Raw genomic sequence first — 23014 nt, 5'->3', positions numbered from 1 at the left:
GGTGGAGGAGGCGAATTTCCATTTCCGACATCCATTTATATATAATAAGTAAATATGCTGAACCATTGCGATTGATTCAGAGTTTGCAGTGACACCAATTATGTTCCGCCTCGTTAGTCCGTTAGTCACGGACCGATTACCCTGGCAACAACTGCAGCCGGCTCAAATGTGATTGGTCAATATCACGCGGACTACAAACAGCCTACAACCGGAAACCAGGGCTCTTCCGCTCTTCTTCCGGAGGCAAGATCTCCGGGGTTTGCCAACAGACTCTACATTCACTGCATGTAGAGTCTGTATATAGAGACTAGTACAAAACAGACGCGTTTTGTGGCACTATCCCAGCTGGAAATGCAGCGGTGTCTTAGTACAAAACACTAGCTTATCATGGCACTATCTCAGCAGGAAATGCAGCAATATCTTGGTGAGAAACAGCTGCTTTTTGTGGCACTATCCCCGGCAGAAAAGCAGCAATGGGTCCCTAAAATCACCCTATGTAGGTGGTTAAAAAACCCTTTGGGGGGTCTTGACAGTGGTCTGCAGCTTGACAGGTGTCACGCCATCCACCATCCCCTCAACCTCCTGACGACAAAATCAGCTCATATAACACTTCACTTTAGAAACGTTGATGTCGGGGCGTCGGTGGCTTAGTGGTGGAGCGGGCGCCCCATGTGCAGGGCTGTTGCCGCAGCGGCCCGGGTTCAGGTCCAGCCTGTGGCCATTTGCTGCATGTCATCCCCTCTCTCCCCGTTTCACACTCGACTGTCCTGTCCATTAGAGGCAAAAAATGCCCAAAAAAATATCTTTAAAAAAAAAAAAAGAAACGTTGATGTGATATACATGAAATGAACAAATGTAACGTATTCATGGTTCGCAGAGATGTACAAAGACAACATTTTCTTGTGACCACTGGGCTGCAAATTCTTGCCTCCTTTTATCGGCCTCCAGTTAAAAACAGAATTGACTTTTCCTATTTTAAATCCAGAGGTGCTTTTGCAGCTGTAGCTCCTAAACTTTGGAACAGCCTCCCCCTTTCTGTTAGATCTGCTGAATCTGTGGTTGGTTTTAATTGGCTGCTGATTTTATTTTTGCCTTTAGTTTTGTTTACTTTGGTCATGTGCATATGTATACTTGTGTGTGTATTTAATCCTTTACGTGAAGCACTTTGTGACTGCATGTTTTAAAAGTGCCATATGAATTAAAATTATAATCAATACTCACTTTCTTCACAGTTCAGGCCTGTGTGGCCGGGTGTACACACACACTGGCCGTCGACACAGTTGCCGCCATTCTGGCACTGAAGGTTGCTCTGGCACACGTCTTTCACCACCTCACAGCGCTCGCCTGGAGGGTCATACAGCAATTATGAGTCAAGGTTGAAAAGTTGATGGTCATGAGATCATGGATAATGCTCATAGTTTTTTGGGGTTTACCAATTTTAACTATCCAGATATTAATCAATGAGTTGATCTGTTTGAATTGATTTAAGATTTTATTTCATTGCACAACTTTAAGTTTTATTTCCTAGAAGCTGATGAGCATAGTTGATAGTTTAGTTAATTGTTGCCTTAGACAAAGCACGATTAAGAAAATCTTTCAGTTATAGAAAGTGAGGTGAAAACTTAAAACACAAATTTGGTGCAGATTATGAATCCAGAAGCATGAGCACTAACCTTCAAATCCATCCTTACAGAGGCACTGGTACTCATATTCAACGCTGGACATGCAGTGACCACCGTTCAGGCAGGGCCGGCGGTCACAGGGGCTGTTGTCCACACACTTGCGGATCGACCTGCTGTCTGTGAAGCTGTAGGACAGATCCACCTTCTTGTTGTTGATGGAAACCTGAGCAGACAGCACAGACACGTTTCAGCTTCCACACACAGGAAAGGATGTATTAACTTTTGTTTTTCTTTCTCAGCACAGAGTGAACTCACCTCTCCGATACAGCCCTTAAACAGTTCGCTGACATTGGCGGGCTTAGGCAGGATGTCCATGGTGGGGACTCCACCCAGGTACATAGGGGTGTGGATATTGAGGCCTTGGGCTTTTCCTGGAGACGTCTTCCTCTCCACTGGGCCTTGATCGATCTTCAGATGGCCGGCCCGCTTGTTTCGCTCAGCCACAACTCTGTGCCACTGGCCCAGAGAGACCGGCTCTGGACTGAGAAGGATTGCCTGGCCTGAAAATCAACACACAGAGATTTTACTGTCTCAGTTTGAATCTCTCTAACTCAAACTGAGTTAAAAATCTTCTTACTGTTAAAACTGTAGTTGGTAAAATTTATAAAAATAACATTTTGTCATATTTGTTGAAACTGTCATTATATCCACACAGTAGTCAATGAGAGAAAGAAATCATGTTCCTCTGCATCCTGCTCCTGATGTCAAATGTTGCTGTAAAGAACCTACATATTCTACAACATGGAGTTTTGGAACTGCTCCTGAGTTATGACATTGAGTAATGGCCAGGAAATTGTTTCTACAGAACATTATGAGGTGACCTTTGACCTTTTGTCATCTCAGACATTTGTGTGAATTTTTGTAATAATCAGTGGATGATTTCTTGAGTTATGGCCTTGCGTCCTCGTGGTCGTTTGTGCCAAATATGAGGAAATTCCCTTGAGGCCTCCTTGAGATATTGCATTCACAAGAATGAGACCGACACAAGGTCACAGTGACCTTGACCTTCAATTTTTTACCAGCAAAATCAAATCAGTTCATTGTGAATATTTGAGTAAAATTTGAAGAAATTCCCTCTAGGCATTCTTGAGATATTGTGTTCTTGAGAATGAGACCGACGCAAGGTCACAGTAACCTTGACTTTCAACTTTTTACCAGCAAAATCTAATCAGTTCATGTAAAATTTGAAGAAATTCCCTCAAGGCGTTCTTTAGATATTGTGTTCTTGAGAATGAAACCGACGCAAGGTCAGAGTAACCTCCGACCACCAAAATCTAATCAGTTTATCGCTGAGTCTAAGTGGACATTTTTGCCAAATTGGAGGAAGTTTTCTCAAGGCGTTCTTGAGATATCATGTTCACAAGAATGAGATGGACACAAGGTCACAGTGACATTGACCTTTGACCACCAAAATTGAATTCATCATTGAGTCCAAGTCATTTGTGCCAGATTTAGAGAAATTTGAGACATTTTGTTCACAAGAATGCGATCGACGGATAGACAATCAGAAAACATGATTCCTCCGTCCACCGCTATCTAATCCAACCAATCAGAGTCCAGGAGTCTTTAACGCAGCTGTCAATCATGTCAGTCACTGCTCATGAACTGTGGTCAAACTGTCAAACCAGGCAGCGCTGATCAAATATGAATCAAGATTCTGTTACTGCATTGCCTCTTTTTCACCTCAAATGTTTTCAGAAACATATTTTAGTGACTGTTGAGCTGTAAAATGAGAAAGTTTCCTCCGACTGTTGAGCGGTGCTTCTCTTTGGCTCGACTGTGTTCAAGATGGTGGCTCAAATTTCGCAGTTAAACAGTACATCTGCCTAGTGCACTACTGTCAGGATATAGTGACATTTTCAGCAAATATGACAAAGTTATTTTTCAAAAAAGTTACCAACTGTAGCTTTAAGTTATAAACAGTTAAAAGTAGAAGCATGTCCCTATAGATACATCATTCTAAAGACGAATACATTAATACCTTTATAAAACAACAGATTTGTGTTGATACTTTACCTGTGCCCAGCTCATATCTGAACTCCACATGTCCCTCCACCATGGAGATGGCTACAAAGTCCTCCACCTTCATCTTCTTTCCTCCACAGAAGAACATCAGACCGTCTCTTTCCTGGGGCTTGAACTCCAGCTCAACACGCAGGTCATCGTGAATGTTGGTCAGGGGAGGATAGGCTATGTATGACTCCTCGCCATCAAACAGTGGAGTGGTCACCAGCTCACCTAGTGGAGGAGAACAAGGAGGAACCGCATTAAAATTGAGAGGGAAAATATCTATGCCAATATATTTTCCGAGAAATACTTGGAATATTGTATATAGGAGATGAGAGTAACTTCTTGTCTTACCGTCCATGCATTTGTTTCCAAACTTGCCCAGATGGCAGCGGCAGTCATAACCCAGGCCACTTGGACGGTTGATGCAAGTGGCGTCTGGTCCGCAGGCCTCTGTGGGAATTAACAGCACAGACACAGAGAAATTTTAAACACCTTATTTAAACCATTTTGTATTGTCTACTAAATTGTTATCAATTCAAAGGCTCGATATTAATGTCCATGTACCTGAGTGACAGTGCAGGGATGAGTGGTGCTGACAGTTGCTGCCGGTGAATCCTCTGGGGCAGCTGCACTTATACAAGCTGGCGTCTGAGTCCTCACACCTGCCTCCATTCTGAATAACGACATGGAAGAGATTAACTGGACATTATAGAATTAAATGGGCCAAATAGTATGAATACATCACATGGATGGATGTAGCTGACCTGGCATGGGTGGTCTTTGCAGGTGGGGCAGTTTGTGACACCAGTCGAGCTGCGGTCAAGGTCTTTGAAGATGACCTCCTCACCCTGGATGACCAGCTGGCGGATACAGCCTGCACATTGAGAATATCAATTGAGGACAAGTCTTCAAGCCATGAGGAGTTTTTCTCTGTCCAATGTTTCCTGTCATGGTGTAAACAGAGTGACGTCTTACCAACAAAACCAGACTTAATGCCCGCAGTTTTGGCGAGGAGGGTGTAGTTGGGGTAACCACCCACATGCAGCTCCTCGTTCAGATCCAGGCCCTGGAACTTGCCCTGAGGACAGGAAATGTGCATTTATGGAAAATATTAACCGACATAAATAAACCAAATGCTCAAACGTGACAGTGGGCGTAACATTAGTGTTGACAGAAGTACCTGTGAGCTGCCGTTGATCGGCTCCCCTCCGTCTACGATGATGTAGCCCAGTGTGTGGTTGCGATACAGCTCAACCGTGTGAAACTCGCCCAGTTTGACGGGGTTGGGGTCGCGTATGGTGGCCATGCCGGAGCCCACGTCAAACCTGAGACAACAGAACAGATGTTTACTTTTTCAGACACCGATTTCCAGTCATTCCTACAGATTTTTCAGAAAATATTGAGTACAAAAAGCTCAATGTTTATTATGTAGATGGTTTTAAAATCTACTGTTAACATGTGTGTTACAGTATATGCTGACGATGTATGCTATTATGTTGCCAAATAACTGCCAGAAGATTGTGGCCAGGAGTTGTACCTCATAGAAATCAACTAACACCAAACCCTACTATCATGTTTTTGTATCTAAGCGACTAATGGGAACATGTTTAGAAATCAGTCCATCATTGAGCAACAGGGCTGCAGCCACCAGCCACAAAACAGGCTGATATGTAACCACTCAGGGCAATTGTGCCACATCAATATATGCCCACTAGAAGTGCTTGTTTTTGCCACTGACAGGCTCAAATTATTACTCTACCTGTCTGACAACATTATGGAAAAGATCACTACAAAGATAGACCTTTTTGTTGAACCAGAAACAACCCTGAAATCGCCATCACCGAACCCACCAGACTCCATTTAAATAAACAGTAATTTAAGCAGCATATTTTCACATCTAACTGGGAGAATTAAGGATTTATATCAAGCAAAGCAGAGCTGGTGATTGTTGAAACAGTAGAAAGACAAACCAAGATGGTTTTGTGAGTTTCATTTTGTGACTGTCAACTTTGAATGAGGTGTGTTTTACAATGATAAAACTACAATTTTTCTGGCTTTGGTGATAGCTATTTCTGGCTGTTTCTGGTTAAACAAATAGGATCTTACTCCTTGACAAAAAAGTCTGTCTCTGTAGGGATCCTTTTGAGCCTGTCAGTGACAAAAACAAACACTTGTTGACGTAAATTGATGGTGCACGTATCTGTTGTCCCATCAGTCTCATTATTGTCAAAATACGGAAGCAAATGATGGAGCTTATCCATAAGAGAATATCTTAGTCTTTCTTATACTAAACGGAGTGTTTGTAAGATCACTGAGCTGCATCTTTGTAGTGGAGACTTCTTTCTTCTTCCAGTATATAAGATTTTTTTTCAAATCAGAATGATCATTAACAAAATGATCATGCTGTGTTTCCGTCAATAAGGAGATCTTTTAAGATCAATGCAAACTGACCTGAACTCTAAACGTCCGCCAACAAGTCCCAGCGAGATAAAGTCCGCTCCTGTGGTCCTCCTCTGGCCGTTGTAGAGGATCATACCTACACCACAAAAACAGGATGAATTAGTGAAAACTTAATCCTAAATACATACCCTACAATAACATCCATCTTAACAAGTCCATAAAGCTACAAGCTTTATTTAAACAAGTGGAATATTCCTGTTCTTATTTCTTTAACATTTGTGAGTCAACCATCCGATCCCACTGGTAGAATGTTCCACTCAAGAAAAACTAAGATTTAAGACGAAACGTAAGAGTAAGGGACTTGTTAGGATGGACATCGTTTGCTCTGGAGTCATTCATACACAGGGTAAACTCTTCGAAAGCTGGATGGTAAAGCAGCATGCTATGGTGAGGCAAGTTTAAAGCCAACCAAAGCCGGGTTATGACCTGCCATTCTGTCTGAGCATCGCTGGGCTGCAGAGCGCAACCAGTCAAACCAAACTACTGGTTCTTATCTTTCTGTCTCCACATGCTGGAAACACACATGCTTTATACGGGCCACAGAGGCTCATGGGAAGTGGGAACATGCCCTCCTTACATCTAAATTATCTCTGACAGTGAAAATGAGCGAGTGGTTGCATAAATGTGCAACACAAACTTTATTTATAATATAGATGTTGTATCACACATTACACATTGAAGAAGTCAAGCGTGTTCAAATCGCTTTTGCAAAACACTTATAGCTTGTTTGTTGCAGTTTGTTCCCTGATGTGTGGGATCATTGATAAGTTGCCAGTCAATATAAAGCGTAACAGCACTATCAGCACAGTCGCAAGAGGAAAATGTTGGCATTGTATATTTCTGCACACAAGGAATATGTTACATTTGCACGTTTCATATCAGTGTTTCTAAAGTGACATAGTATATGAGGTGACTTTTTCATCTAGAGGTGGAATGGATGGTGTGGTGCCTGCCAAGCTGCAGGTCACTGTTTGAGACCAACAAACAACAAAACCTGTTGTGTTTTAATGACCTGTCGCTATTTTTCCAGCGAGGATTTCGCGACTAAAAGCTGTTGTTTTTAACCAAGACATTGCTGCACTCTCTGCTGTGATAGTGCCATGAAAAGCAGCTGTATTTTACCCTGACGTCGCTGTGTTTCCTGTGGTTGCGGTTGATTTTTTTACCTGGACATTGCTCTTTCTGCTGAGATAGTGCAATGAAAAGTGGTTGTCTTTTACCGAGACATCCCTACGTTTCCTGCTGGCAAAGTGCAACGAAGAGCGGTTGTTTTTTACCGGGACATCATTGAAGTCTCTGCCGAGATAGTGTCATCAAAAGCAGCTGTCTTTTACCCAGACGTCTCTGTGTTTCCAACGGGCATAGTGCAACTAAAAGCGGATATTTTTACCAAGACATCGTTGCGCACTCGGCGGAGATATGCCACAAAAAGCGACATTGCTGCATTTTCTGCTGGCGCAGAGCGACAAAAAGTAGTTGTTTTTAAGGAGACATCGCTGTGTTTCCTGCTGGTACAGTGCGACTAAAAGCAGATATTTTTAGAGACATTGCTGCACACTCAAGATATGCCACTTAGACAGCTGCGTTTCCAGGCTGATAGTACCCCAACTCTGGGTATTTTAAGCCAAAACAGTATCTTTTTCTAACCATAATGAGGTGTTCTTTTTTGCCTAAACCTAAGCACACCTTAACCACAACATTACTGAACATAAGTTTTGACATATCTGCTACATAAGAATGTGCAAATGTAACTATCCATAGTTTGCTGAGCCATACAATGCCAACATTTTACTGGTGATTGGGTTGACTTCTTAAATTTTCCAAACACATATTTCAGTATCTGTTTATTCTGCTGTCATGCCCCACACATCCGGCACCAGCTGTCAGCATGTTAAAAGCAACCATATTTTTTGCAAAGGCAATTTGACTTAGTTTGACTCTCACTATTTTCAGACCTGCAGTGATTTTACATAAAAGAACTCCTACAGAAACATGGGCAGTATTTCATTTAGACAGCTCTAGCATACAAGGTCTGTGATTTGTACAGTAGAAGCTAAAGAGGTAGACCTGGCTGTAAAGGTAGGTTTGTAACCAAGCTCTTATTAAGCTGATGTGGCTTTGTGATCATGACTGAAAAAGCCTGTATGAAAACATATTCCATGCACCATCTTGCATCTCTTTCACAGCCCCTAAATCAGCTCAGAGCTGGATGCATTATGTGAAAGAATGATGGAGCCAAAAAGCAGAACTGCCAACATCAGTCTGGAGCTCCTGTGGTTCTCAGGCACTGAGACTCACCAGCGTACAATATGAGACCTTCCCACCACGTGGGTGAGAGGAGGAGGTGACGGAGAGAGGGGACAGAAGACGCAGTGAAGTTATACATGAGGACATATGACAAACATCGTACACAACAAAGAGCAGAAAACATTTCCACGCTGTGATATTCAACAAGAGGAAAGTGTAAATGAATATGACTGCCAAACTAATGTGAGGCTGCCCTTCCTTACCATCAACATTATCAGGTCTGAAGTTGATCTTGATGCTGAAAGCCTTGTAGGCATTTTTGATGGTGGGCAGGGTGAGGTAGGACAAAGGCTCCTGGGCAAAGTATGGCATCACTCGCTCTGAAAAAAAGCACATAATCCCACAGTTGGATACAGAAAACCTTCCTTTCATTCATTAACACTCCTCTCTACAGTATCCTCTACTCCGCAGACTAACCATGAACTTGAAGAGTAGTAAAGGCCTCCACTTTGCCCTGTTTGTTAGAGGCGGTGCAGACGTAGGTCCCAGAATCATCGTGGGTGACACGAGGAACCGTCAGCACGTTGGCTTCCTGGAAACACTTTGGAGGAAGCTCTGCTTCCACCTGGATACAGAAATAGACACAGAGACAATCAGTATTATAAATATTATCAGCATTAACAAAAATTTAACTATTTCAGGACAGATGATTGGCAAGTGTTTAGACTACAGATATCAGAGAGCATTTAAAACAGCGCCTAAACACTACGGCTTGAAAATTAAGTTCAATGAAATTGCAGAGTTATATCTTAGTTACCTTGGACCATTTGATCTCAGGTACAGGGTATCCTGAAGCCACACAGGGCAAGACTGCGTCAGAGCCGACTGTCACCTCCTTGGTTTCAGGCAGTGCAGCGATTTGAGGGAGAGCTGTACAAACAGAAGAAGGGTTTAACCCTTTAAAAAAAAGCTGATTGATTTCTTTCAAACCATGGAAAGAAGGCAAAAACCATCTTTATAGGAAATGATCCAAACATGAGCATGATATCTGTAAAAACGTTACAAAAAAGTGAAAATTAGCACAAAAAAAAGCAAAACAACAAAAACAGGAAATGACCTGAAAAAGGGGCTAAAATTAAATAAAAATAAGAAATAAAAGAATTATAATAATAACATTACAGTACGTATATTTTTTTTCTGTAACCTAATTTTAAATGTATAATTAAAATAATTATAAATATTTACTTGTAATTATTATACATAGAAGTTTTTTTGTTATTTAATTTTCTAATAATTCTCACGTTTTCTCTCTCCTGACACCTTTTAATAAATTCTTGCAGTTTGCAGGATATTTTATGCCAAATTGCTGATAGCCTTTTTTTTTTAAGAAATCAAACCAATTTGCTCATGTTTAAAAAATACTTGTGAAAGGTGTCTGAAAGCAGCACAAGAAAAGTGACGTCACTCCAGGTTTCAAAGGGTTTAAACAAGGGTTGTGACAGCTTGAAGGGTAAATTCAATATTTTTCAAAATGAACCCTGTTTTCCTGAGTTTCTGTGTCTATGTGATGAATGGGAAAAATAATTTTTGGAATTGGTCAGAAAGCCCAGAAGCCACAAGTCAAGCCCACCAGACTCCATTTAAATAAACAGTAATTTAGTGTGTATAGAGTCAGCATGTTTTCACATCTAACTGAGTGAATTAAGGGTTTATCCAACCAAACCAGAGTTGGTGATTGTTGGAACAGTGGTCGAGCTATAACATGCTGAGTGTGTGCTCAAGTTTATGTGTTTCTATGTGTGACTGATGGAAAATAATGAGTTAAAGCTTTTTGTTCCTCTCTTGTGTACTCACACTGGACGTTAAGGACCACCTGGGACTGCACTGAGCCTACGTCGTTGGTGGCCGTACAGCGATACTGCCCGGCATCGGCCTCCGTCACCTGATCGATCCTCAGCATGCCGCCCTTCACCATGATGTGAGACGGCAGAGACCCGCCCACTTTACTCCACTTCACCGTGGGCTCTGGGTCGCCAACGGCCTGGCACTCAAACTCCACAGAGTTGCCTATCATCACAGTCTGCACTGAGGTGCGCACATTGATCATCACCTTTGGCAGAGCTGTGGAGAAGAAAAGAAAAGTAACGTGTCATGTTAGGCTTTGATGAAGCAGGGTATAAACTAGTATATTTGCAGTGAGTGTGACAGACCTTGGATGGTCAACCTGGCGGTGTCCTGGGCCTGACCGTACACACTGCTGGCTCTGCAGATGTAAACGCCTTCATTGCTCTGCTCAAGGTTCTCAATCCTACAGAGAAACAGTAAATTACACACATGAAATCAAGCCATGGTTAAGTTTTTACTTCACATACTGCACAATATTTAAGGGACCCTGTCAGTAGATTTCAATGTTTTAGCTCATTAAAGGATAACGGTAGTGATATTATACATTTTTTCATTGCCAACAATTCCAATGAAAAGACCAAAACCAGAACTGAATTCGTCCCACAAACAAATCTGTGTAGCCAGATATAGTTTACTCCTCTAAAGCATAGAACTCCACTGTTGTCCAAAAAGTACTAAAAACATATGATGATAAATACACTGCCAAAAAACTTTATTGAGATGGACATGGGCATTGTAGTTTATTTCACGTAAATCCTACATACTGTACATCGTCCTCCTGCTTTAAATTTTTTCCAGATATGGGGTAACCATTCATTCATTGACTGTACTGGTATGTTCTATGTCAGGCATGTCCAAAGTCTGGCCCGGCGCCCAACTGTGGCCCTCAGACCAATTTTAATTGGCCCTCGGCTTGACTTTCAAAATATACCATATGTGGACCTTTAAACAATAATGGTTAATCGAACAAGATCACTTTGCATTTTTACCTTTCATGAAGAAAATCATACAGTTTGTAGACAGACATCAGGTAGTAATAGTTTATCAAAAGATAAAAATGGATGCATTTGTCACACTTTTTCTTTAAAACCCATTTGATGCGAGAATCAGTTGGCCCCCAGGTATTTTCACGTTTTATCTGGCCCCCATTCAAAAAAGTTTGGACACCCCTGTTCTATGTGAACTATGTCTTCGAGTTTGATACAAGGTACAAACAATGAAAGCATGACACGAATATAACAATATGGGAACCCTCTTTGGAAAACAGAGAAAACTCTTATTTTTGGTTTATTTTATTATGCATAATTTATTATCTTTTATTATTATTGTTTGCATTTTGTTTTCTTTAAAATGTCTGACGTAAAGGAAGACTTCATTTTGTTGTTGGACAATAATCTCTGTGCTTTTTCAATATTCCAGATCACCAAATGAACAGCTGAAAATAAGACCCCACAAAATCACAATTTACTCCTGTCTGAGGAACGTTTGCTAAGAACTACAGTGCAGGGCACTGTAGTTCTTAGCGTTCTTAACGTTTTGAACAGAATATCTGGCCTTAAAAAAGTATGTTTGTGACACTATGTCTTGAAGATTTACAGCTTCATAAGGAACCAACAGGCTTGGTTCTGAGATTTACTGACAGGCTAGAGAAGTCTTATCCCTAAAATCCTAAAAATTGTGCTAAATTTAGAATAAGTTCAGCTGTAAATATAAGCTTTTAATGGGTTAATGCATAACTGTCAGTTGGTACTTTATCATGTTGGCACATTCAGAGCTGTTTCCAGCAAACAGACAGCAGTACGAGTCACCTGAGCACTCCATCCTTGACGTGGTGGTTTGGCGGCAGGGCTCCTCCTTCCTTCAGCCACTCAATTTTGGTTTCCACACCTCCTGCTGCTGAACAGGTGAACTCCACAGCACTGCCCTGAGCCTTCACTTCAACCTGCGGTGACACACGCACTGCCAAGGGAGCTGCAGAGGGGACAGACATGATTCAGGGAATATCACTATTACAGCCCTCTTCACAAATCCATTTTAATCTTTTCCTAAACATTTGCTAGCTATCTACAACTTTAGGAGCGAAGAAGTATTCTGTCTCTGCAGTTGAGCCTTAATCTTGTGATGTGAAATCATTTTATGATCAGCAAACTTACATCTGACTGTGACTTTAGCGATCACTTCGCTGGTGGCCACTTTGTTCCTGGCCACACACTTGTAGCTCCCAGCATCCTCGGCTGTGGCCAGGTTGATCTGAAGGTCCCCTCCGTTAACCTGGGCCCTCGGGGGAAGGTTTCCATCCACCTTGGTCCAAGTATAGGTGAGGGGAGGAGTGCCGTGGGCCAGGCACTGCAACCTGATCACCTCCCCGACACGCACAGCCACATCGTCAGGCACAGAGGTGGCATAAGGAGGAGCTGGAGATAGGAGAACAAAAAAATGTATTATATTTATGTGTTGTCAAGAGAGTTAAACAAAAGTTCATTAAGATAAAATGACAGCAGACAATAAAACCACAGCACTCACTCTCCACATCGAGCATGATGGTGACCTCAGTGGTGCCCATGGTGTTGGTGGCAGTGCAGATGTATTCTCCTGAGTCCTGGCGGCCCACAGTGGGCAGCACCAGGCTGTTGTTCACCACCTTGTGTCTCCACGGCAGAGGAGAGCGCAGCTTGGACCAGGTGATCTTCGGGGACGGGAAACCTAGAGAGACGTGAAATACAAATATTTAATTCCTGTGGCATACACACACCATAAAAAAAGTTGATCCAGATGTTTTTAGACCGTCTTTCGTACACTGCAGGGTTCACACAGTCAAGGAAAACCTGGAAGTCACTGAATTTCTAAATCTCATTTTTCAGGCCTTGAAATATCATGTATAAGTCAAGTTCTGGAAAGTTTTAATTTTAAGTTTAATGGGTAACATAGACACATAGAGACAGACAACCATTCACACTCATATTCACACCTACGAACAATTTAGAGTCACCAGTTAACCTGCATGTCTTTGGACTGTGGGAGGAAGCTGGAGTATCTGGAGGAAACCCACACTGACACAGGGAGAACATGCAAACTCCACACAGAAGGGCTCTCCACCCTGGGTTCAAACCAGTAACCCTTTTGCTGTGAGGTGACAATGCTAACCACTGCACCACCATGCTGCTATATAAAATAATTGAATACAATAATTAACATTTGGAGCACAGTGTACCATGTCCATGAACTTATATGTTGTGAAAGGTCATGGAAATTTTAATTATTGGTCCTTGAAAAGTCAGGGAAAAGTTTTGATTTTTTTTCCATAAATGTGTGGGAACCCTGACAGTGACACAGAAAAACAGGACATAAGAAATGCTTTAAATTAACTCCAGGTGTGACTTTTAGCCATCATTACCGTGTGCCTCACAGCGCAGCGTCGCAGTCTGTCCCTCCACCACCACCATCAGCGGCTCAGGAACAGAGGCCCTAGGCGGTGCGGGCACTTGAGAGCCTCCCTCAACATGGACCTCCACCTTGGTCTCAGTGGTGCCCTCGTTGTTGCGTGCTGTGCAAACATACGTGCCACTGTCTTCTGGACGAGCCACTAGAATCTGCACAAGAGGACAGATTGATACATCTCACCATGCACATGCACACAATGTCAGAACAGGACACAGCTGATTTCAAACAGCGACTCTGATTCTTTAAATAGAAACACAGAAGCGCTGTACACCTTTAACTGCTCTACAGATGTTGACACGTTTTATATCAATACCTGCATGACTGCATTAGACTCCATGGGCACCGGGCTGCTCAACATGGTCTTGCGGTTGCTGTCCAGCCTGTGCCATGAGACTGAGGGGCGGGGCTCTCCTGACGCCTGGCATTCCAGGTTAATGGGTTCACCCACCCTGACGCGTACAGGTCCAACAGGGGTGACAGTGGCCACAGGAGACTCTGAGGGCACAGATACAGAATACTGATCACACTCTGTATCTGATCAGCCACTAGAGGGAACCCTTCACTCAGAGGTTTGTGGGTGCGTGACTGAGATGTGAAAGTCCTTCTGTAGCTCAGTGAATGTGTGCACATGCAGCTCACCTTTGACAATCAAAGACACGATGGTGTGGGTGATGCCGAACGGGTTGCTCGCCACACAGCGGTAGGCACCGTGGTTCATGGAGCGGGCGTTGGTGATGGTGAGAACAGAACCATCAGAGCCAACTTCAACATTATCTGCAGAACAGAAGAGCAAATGAAACATCAGGTCTAATGTGGATGCTGAAATTTAAAGGGGCAGTCCAACAAATTACTTTATACCTTGAATTTAGTTTACAGCTACTTGGCATAAACAGTAGCATCAGTGGTGTAATATAGTTACAGCGGGCCCCAGTGCACGCTATAATGACGAGCCCTAAGGCAGAGGTTCCCAACTGGTGGGTTGTGGTCCAATAGTGGGTCACAGTCCATTCTGAATGGACCACAAATGACTCTCAACTGTGTTAAGTTTGTAAAAAACACACTTAATTTTGAAGTACAGTGAATTTCCAGCACAGAGCTTTTATTTTGAAGTTTTGTTTCCTGCTGTAGAGTGAGTGACTAACGGATAGCTACTTGACAGAGACAGCAAACTAGCTCGATGACATGGCCAAACACAAGTATGGCACTGAATGTATTAAACTGTGTGGACCTTGAAGTGACGACTGAGGAGAAATCTGGACCCCGTGACTGGAACAGTTGGGAACCACTGCCTGTGACACTGGATAACACCGACATACATAACAGCCAGAAATCACAATCGTATATATGTATAAGACAAAAATACCTAAGAAAATAAGAACTTATTCATCTAATTGAATAGTTTTTATACCTTATTTATAATTTATGTAGATTTATTCATTCATTTATTCATCTTCTGTAACTGCTAATATCCTGTTAGGGGTCGCCAGGGTGCTGGAGTCTAACCTGGCTTACATAGGGCAAGAGGCAGGGTACATCCTGGACAGGTCGCCAGACTATCACAGGGTTGTTTATGTACAGTAAGCATTTATTTTATATTTTATTACATATTTTGTTACAGATTGCTACTGGTTATTTTACAAAGAGAAAACAGTGATAGAGATGGATTTGCCTTTTCAAAGTCATATAAAGCACACGGCACCGTATTTAATTAAATGTGAGTTTTTCTTTGAACACAGGCATATTTCTAAGGGGGCAATTTAAATTACTCATAAGGGCCCGTTTTCTGCCTCGCATATAGTTGGAGGGCCCACTCTCTATGTGCCCCCTAACGCTACAGAGCTCGTAAGTTGCGTGTTTCCGTTTCCGGTACATGGGACCTTAAAAATCAATTTCTCATAATGTATTTCAATGGCTAGATGAAAATTATTTTCTGGTCCCGTTTGAATTGTGCCATGAATTTCACATATGTTGTTTGTGAATTTTTAATATATTTTTTCATGCAAAGAAGGCTTCAATTTAGCGGGAAGAAGTTTGATACTGTTAGGTTTTGTGTGAGAGCGCTTTGTGGACTACAGCTCTTCGCTGCTCCCGACACGTATGATATACGTCACCACTCGCACTCGGAACATGGCTGTGTCTCTGGTGCACTTTGCCTTCTTCCAAGGAGAGGACAAAAGCCTTAAGCGTGGCTAAAACCACTACAAGTCTGAACATGTGGAAAGTTTCAGCTACGCCAGTGGGGAGATGTTTGGTGATCTGATGGCTCCGTAGATCGTGGCAGAAGACGCAGCAGCAGCACTGTGAGTTGAGAAGTGGAGGGAAAGTGTGATGACGTGACGTCACATAGGCGACATGTAGTCTTTCTCATTACGTTGTTTCCACAGCCTTTAACTGAAGAATCATACAATAAACTGTCAAACTCTTAACATGAAAAAATATTGTTTAGACCCACACAAAACATTTGTGTAATCCAAGGCATTTAATGACTGGGACCAGAAAATAATAATTTTCTCTCCAGTGACTCCCATTCATATTTTCCGAGCCTAGAGGTCCGATGGGGGTCTACCGGAAGAGGCGTGACTTACGAGCTCTATGGGCCCCAGTGCGACTATGCCCCTGGGCAGTATTATGTCTTCTGTGGCTCTAGAGTTTTTAAAAGTTTTTAAAAGTTTTTTATAAATGTCATAAATGTTGTATTGACATGGTCTTGAGAAACTTTGGTCTGAGCCGGTCAGTTCAGAACAAAGATTCACGGCGAGACGAGCTGAAACTTTCAAGTACGTGCAGTGTGCTTGTGCAACATTCTGCAACTAGTCATACCAATGCAACTAAACAAGGCGGTGTGCAGTCTTCATAGCAGCGACTATCTGTACTTCTGTTCTAACTTTTGGCTGTCAGGATCATCTGCAGCAGATAGGGAGAGTGGGAAACTCGCTACAGTTGCATTTCTATAAGTGACGAAATGGCAAAAACAAAAGCAAAACCTGAGCCTCAGATGGGCCGTATTCATAATAATCAATCAATCAATCAATCAATCAATCAATTTTATTTATAAAGCCCAATATCACAAATCACAATTTGCCTCACACAGCTAAATCGTCACAGTGATTTAAATTTAAATAACCAGCGCCAATTAATCAGTCTGTGCTTGTTTATACAATTATCTTTTTTTCAAATTCTGTCATACAGACACGACTGTTCCTCCAACAAATTCATGAGGTGATCCTCTCTTTCCTTTGTAACTGACCTGACCAGCTGACTTTGCTACAAGCTGATTGGCTGTTGAAACAGGTGATGTGCCTAAAATACTATTGTTAGTTTTTTGCCTGAGCTCATGCAAATACTGAAGTTTATCGAATATGAATATTTTATAGATTATATCGATGCCAAACTGACAAGAACACCGTCGACATATGACGCCCTTTATCTTGTGTTTCTAGAGTTACGTGCTTTTGCAGACATGAAAGGAATTGTTAGTATGTCATATTTCTAAAAGGGAGTTTGGTGTCATATTTTCCACCAGGAGTAAGATGGGAAAGAATCTCGAAAGGATTCTAGCTGTAGTCCAGCAAATAGTCACCATGCAGGATCCTCTGTCTTTGCAAAATCTCTTCTAGTGTATGGTAGGCATTTGATGCATTATGGGAAGTGTATGATCAAGTGGTTTTTTAGCTTTAATTTGTCTCTTTTTAGTCTCCCAATTTTATGGAAGAGCAAAACTGAATCGCTCACATGTTGGGTTGTCGCCTCTTGAAGATATTCAAAATTAGGCCTGTAAAGTCTGAGAATAAATAAACTCTTTGGTCATTACACCAAAGACCGAGGTTGCAAATCTGAGATCAGAAGAAGAGGTGGATACAACACACACATTTCAAAAGAGAAGCCTTAAAGAGCCTTTTTATGTCATCAAATCATATTTAATGACCTGCAATATTTTAGTAATGCAAAAAATGTCAGTGCAAGTCTACGGAGAAGGGGATCAGAGAATGAAGTAACAGAGGAGTAATTCATGGGTGGGTTGCAGCTGTAATTGCTTGTAAATAATGACATCATAAAATCAGAACTCATTAAGCTGGTTTATTCCTCAGTGTGTGTGTTTCTGTGTGTGTTTGTGGTTAATACCTGGCAGCGGCTGGTTGTTGGCCAGTTTCCACTCCAGTCTGACAGGCTGGGCTCCGCTGTACACCCTGCACCTGAAGCTGGCCGACTCCCCCACACGCACCGCAGCGCTGTGGGGCTCGATGGCGATGATTGGACTCTGCAGACCTGCAGCAGAACAAGCAGCGGTTTGGACTCTGGACAGATTCTATTTGAGCGTTCCTGGTGACGATCTCACTTCATTTAGCTGACTTATTATACACAGAAACCTGAAGTAACAAATCACTATTCAATGTGGCTGAGGGCTTCACTGGCAGCAGTTGAAGACCTCAAACATCTCTGAAGTGCTGGAAGGAGTGAATGAGGATGAGATCATGGGACAGTCGTGAGGAAAATCGTTCAATCTGAGGTCACACTGGGCTACACTGGAAAGTACAACTGGAAAGTTCATTCATGAAGCGAGGCGGTGTCTGAGAACAACACCCTGCCATGTAATGCCCTGCCCTTAATGTGTTTCTCCCAGACTCTGACTGACGCTGCCATCAACTGAGATTTTCTTGGCGGGAATGTAATGACTGTCAAGTACAGTGGGAAAATCTGAAAAAGGAACAAATATGAAAATGGACTTTTCATTCTGTGACGATACAGAAATTCTTTTCCTAAATCCATCTGCAGAGCAAGACAGTTAATGCAGCGCCTGTATGAGGCCTGAGGTGTTGATTAACTTACGTGAAGAAGATGAGGTGACGGACACAGACACAGAGGCCTGGTGGATGTTTGATCCTAGGTTTCCGGAGTTGCCCTGAACCCGACAGATGTACTCCCCTGAGTCCTCTGGAGTGGCTGACAGGATACGCAGCTGACTGCCCAGAACCTGCACACAGCAAATAAGAGAACTCATCGTTTTACTTGTGATAGATTAATACTGCATACTGCTATCACCTCTACTGCTACGACTGCTGACAAATACTATACAATACTGATACTACCAATAAAAATCCATAGGAACATGTAATTTAATATTAAAATGTTGGCAAAATTGGTATAAAATGCATACGTGCTAGGGATGAGCGAGACATCTATGTCTGTAATTGTTTAACCAGCATAAGTGATGCCAGCGTCATCTCCTGGTAGGATGCAAACCAGCCTAACACAAGGAAGATACACCTGGCGGCACAACCAGGTACTGAAGTGCTTGACAGCGGAGCTTGAGTCCACCACCGACACCTTGCCTCTCAAACCCCAGGATAAGTTCCAACTGTCTGCACTGTTCGTCTGAGAGGAAGAAAAACAAGTAATAAGCCTCTTAGCTCCTGACTGTAGCCTCCAACATGGAGCCAGGGACCGAGGAATGCACGCTGACTTGGGCCAGCATCTCATAGTTCCACAAGAGATAGTGGCAACCAACTTACGACCAGTCCTGTCAGCGTGCTTTCCTCATACAACTAACTCTCCCTTGGGAGGACGCCACCGAGGAGGCACCTGAACGCAAGAGATTGCGCTACGCTGACCTTCTAACTGAAGCAGCAACTAGAGGCCGGAAAGCTGAGGTGCGACCGATCAAAGTAGGCTGCAGAGGCTTTGTCGCTCGATCCACAACTAGGCTCCTCAAGGAAATCGCGATTAATGGGCAGGCCCAGAGGAAAGTGGTGAAGGATCTGTCCAATGCAGCTGAGAGATGCGGCCATTGGCTGTGTGGCTGACAAGAAAGGATCCCGTCTGGGCCCCGAGGTGACCACGGAGGAGCCAACCTCCTGACACACACCCAGGACTGATCAGCCTGTGGTGGGCCTCCCTCAACGGATCTTGTGATAAAGGCCGAAACAACTGATGATGTGTCGGGGGGTGGCTCTGCCAGGTGGTCACGGCTGAAACGCCTATGCTCTGGTACGAACCGTGCTGAAACTCCAGGGATTGTAACACCAAGTCCTAACTGATGAATCTGTATCTGTACTTGAAATGGGTGCTGTTTACACCAGAAATGGATTGAGTTTAAATCAAAACAACTCATAAGTTTTTACTTTAAGTCTGAAAGTGATATGGGTTGATCAGAAGTTGCCATATTTATTGTTTAATAGAAAAAAAATTACACACAACAATCTTAGAAAAGAGAAAGAGGTTAAACACGGGTACCCAAATGAGGATATCAGGTCTCATTTATCCAGTCTTCTGCTCAGTGCTTCTCAAACACATGCATCTTCGCTAAAACCCTATGATTTACAACACGTCAGTATCAGAAGGCTCAAGCACGGCCGTGGGCACACAGGTGCATTTGAACCCAAGCGGAGTTCATATGCACAAGCGTGTCCAGGCGCGTTCAGGGCGTGCTGCTCAGAGGCTGAGTGTCTAATATTGAAGGTTTTAGCAAAAATGCATGTGTTTGGGAGGCACTGAAGATAAGACTGAATAAATAAGACTTGGATTATACTGCATGGGTTGTTTTGCTGTTGCTGAAAGGGTTAACAGACCCATTCTATAAGAGGTGGCAACTTTCTTTGACATATTTTCTAGTCTGTAACCCCACCAGATTAGGATTTATATTGTCTGATAAATAAATGTAACGGTGGGACTCTAGTGATGTCTGCGTTGTGTTGATATGAAGAGGCCCAGACTGTGGATATCTTCAGAGGAGATCTCTGTTTATTTTTTTTTCCTGTGTTTGCATGTTTTTGTGTGGTTACCTGGTGGTTAGAGGAGAGGCGTCCGCTGGCTTTCGTCCAGGTGACTTGAGGAGGAGGATTTCCAGGAGCGAAGCAGTTGAGCTCCAGACTCTGACCCTCCTGGACGTCAGCTATAGATGGCTGGATGGTGACCACTGAGGTGACGTGGTCGGCTGCACAAACACAAACAGTACTGATTGTTTTCTTCTCCTTTCTTTTGATGCATTTGTTAGTTTATCATGGCTGATGTAAGATCTGTGGTAGATCCAAGTTCAGATACTTGTTTTGAACTCTTTTCAGTTTTTAACATTCAGCATGCTTTTTAATTAGTGTTGTTGAAAGTTATGTTGACTGACATGATTACAATGAAACTACTGTTTGTGTTACTGTGTTTCTCAGATGCTCGGGAACCTTCGGGGAGACTGTCCAAAGAGAGACAGAAGGATATTTGTAGTTAAGGTGAGAGGGTAGAGGGAGAGGTTACAGATTTCTGGATTGGGCAAAAAGGTAAGATTAAAGGGACAGTTCACCCCAAATTCAAAAATACGCATTTTTCCTCTTACCTGTAGTCCTACTTATCAGTCTAGATTGTTTTGGTGTGAGTTGCCAAATGTTGGAGATATTGGCTGTAGAAATGCCTCCCTTCTCTCCAGTATAGTGGAATTAGATGGCACTTGACTCAGGGTGCTTGAAGCGGCAAAAAAATAAATTTGAAAAACTCAACAGCAATGTCTCTTTCCAGAAATCATGACCTGGTTACTCAAGATAATCCACAGACCTTGTTGTGAGCAGTTTCATGTAGGAACTATTTTCTTTCTGGGAACTACACCCACCAGTGTCCCACTGTGTACAAGCTCATCTACAGGGTTCCTACACATTTGGAATTTCAAAATTCCAAACTTTTCCAGACTTCGCGAGAGAGAATATGCAACATCTGAGTAAATATATCAGTGTATCATATTTCACATCATATTTAATTATTCTTAATAGGCGATTGTAGCCAAGTACCATAATGGCATGCAAATAAAAAGTCAGGTAAGTTCAATGGGCTGAGGCACAAAGGTTGGGACTCTGGGTGCAAGCGATGCAGTAACGAGACGTCGGTGTTTTTTCCTTTCATGTGGCTCAGAATCGCCTTCTCCCCCATGTTGGCGATGTCAAACGATTTCACACAAAGCTTACATCTAGCTCTGTGTGTGAATTGGGAATTCTTGGCCAACCAGTATTTATATACGGTATTGTCAAGCCATCCATCCAAAAACTTGCATCTACCCATTGTGAACCACGTGAAACTCGTCTTCTTGTCGAAGGTGCAGTGTTGGAGTGAAACTTGATACCTGGGGGGCTGGAGGAGGGTCATGGGGCAGCGGACTGGACATACCACTTGTCAATCAGGTAAAAGGGGCGGTATGTTTTTTGAGACGTTTGCTCTCACACAAACTGTGCTTGGCCCGGCATAAAACACGATCCAGATTGATTAAATTATTTTTGGAAATACCTAATGTTCTATTTTAGAAAACAATATTTTAGAACAGTGGTAATAGTCTGGAAACATAAATATTTTTCCATACTTTATTTTTCATTTTCCATACTTTTTAATACCTGGAAATTGATCAAATTTATTTCCATACTTTTCCATACTTTCCATACTTGCGTAGGAACCCTAGCCTGAGTGTCAGAATGAAGCTCCCAGAACCTTCAGTCTGACATCGCCTCCATTGAAGGCGATTTACAAGGGGGAGGGAATTTGATTTTTTCCTTAACCAATCAGTAGAGATCAATGACTCACCCAGAATCTGACGTCATTAGTATCCATGCCTCGGGGGTGCCGAAAACAAGTGAGCATTGCCCGTTTAAAATGTCTCCGTCGTCGTGCACGCCCAGCTGCATCGCCGTTAAATCCAGTTTAGCAGCTTCCTTAATTTGGTCCTCCATTAACGCGAGTAGTGGCGAAATACCTCGATAGCATCGTTAATGTGGTCTGTAGGATCTGTAGCGGTCGCCATTGTTGCTATCCTCAACAGTTACCTACTGGCGTAGCTTGACTTCAGCGTGGCGCTGATTGGCTAATCGCTAGACCCGCCCCCACCCCCAGCGTTCATTGGTCCGTCCATCGTTTGGACGAGATAAATCGCAAATTCATTGCAGTATGCCAGACCAGAGATGCAAGCCTACTCGGTTGAGTGGGCGGGGTCTATGGTCTGGAACCAGGCTATAGAAACCCTGCATCTAGTAACACTGAGCTAACCTACAGCTCAGCTGAGAAGGACGCCATTAAAGTTTACATCTCCTGCTGTCATGACCACGAGCCTCTCATCCATGAGTAGATGCACGCTCCCTTCTGCCCAGATATTTGGGAGAGAAACAGAAAATAGTTCCTACATGAAACTGCTCACAACAAGGTCTGTGGATTATCTTGAGTAACCGGGTCATGATTTCTGGAAAGAGACATTGCAGTTTTTCAAATGTATATTTTTGATGTTTTGAGCACCACAAGCTGAGTGCCATCTA

General features: G+C 42.8%; 1 protein-coding gene across 14 annotated transcripts in view; it reads right to left on the bottom strand.

Annotated features, from left to right (window-relative positions):
- The window catches only part of hspg2 (heparan sulfate proteoglycan 2), a 172562-nt gene that overhangs the window by 15636 nt on the left and 133912 nt on the right, over positions 1–23014 (bottom strand). For 11 of the 14 annotated variants that reach the window (XM_033628943.2, XM_078169805.1, XM_078169807.1 and 8 more), the window contains 25 exons: positions 20525–20676; positions 18573–18717; positions 17868–18011; positions 14385–14519; positions 14059–14240; positions 13699–13894; positions 12828–13007; positions 12458–12718; positions 12113–12275; positions 10610–10707; positions 10254–10520; positions 9217–9329; positions 8877–9024; positions 8663–8779; positions 8451–8468; positions 6144–6228; positions 4873–5017; positions 4668–4770; positions 4457–4566; positions 4257–4365; positions 4044–4142; positions 3699–3920; positions 1938–2182; positions 1674–1845; positions 1222–1344 (listed from right to left, as the gene is read on the bottom strand). In XM_033628943.2, coding sequence (XP_033484834.2) covers positions 1222–1344; positions 1674–1845; positions 1938–2182; positions 3699–3920; positions 4044–4142; positions 4257–4365; positions 4457–4566; positions 4668–4770; positions 4873–5017; positions 6144–6228; positions 8451–8468; positions 8663–8779; positions 8877–9024; positions 9217–9329; positions 10254–10520; positions 10610–10707; positions 12113–12275; positions 12458–12718; positions 12828–13007; positions 13699–13894; positions 14059–14240; positions 14385–14519; positions 17868–18011; positions 18573–18717; positions 20525–20676 — 3732 coding nt within the window. The remainder of the gene's footprint in view (positions 1–1221; positions 1345–1673; positions 1846–1937; positions 2183–3698; positions 3921–4043; positions 4143–4256; positions 4366–4456; positions 4567–4667; positions 4771–4872; positions 5018–6143; positions 6229–8450; positions 8469–8662; positions 8780–8876; positions 9025–9216; positions 9330–10253; positions 10521–10609; positions 10708–12112; positions 12276–12457; positions 12719–12827; positions 13008–13698; positions 13895–14058; positions 14241–14384; positions 14520–17867; positions 18012–18572; positions 18718–20524; positions 20677–23014) is intronic. The other 3 variants (XM_078169803.1, XM_033628955.2, XM_078169813.1) reach the window with 1 other exon arrangement.

This window comes from Epinephelus lanceolatus, chromosome 8 (genome assembly GCF_041903045.1).
Source record: "Epinephelus lanceolatus isolate andai-2023 chromosome 8, ASM4190304v1, whole genome shotgun sequence".
In the NCBI taxonomy this organism is placed as follows: Eukaryota; Metazoa; Chordata; class Actinopteri; order Perciformes; family Serranidae; genus Epinephelus; species Epinephelus lanceolatus.
Note: the sequence above shows the minus strand (reverse complement) of the source record. Positions and strands in the feature narration are given on the sequence as shown.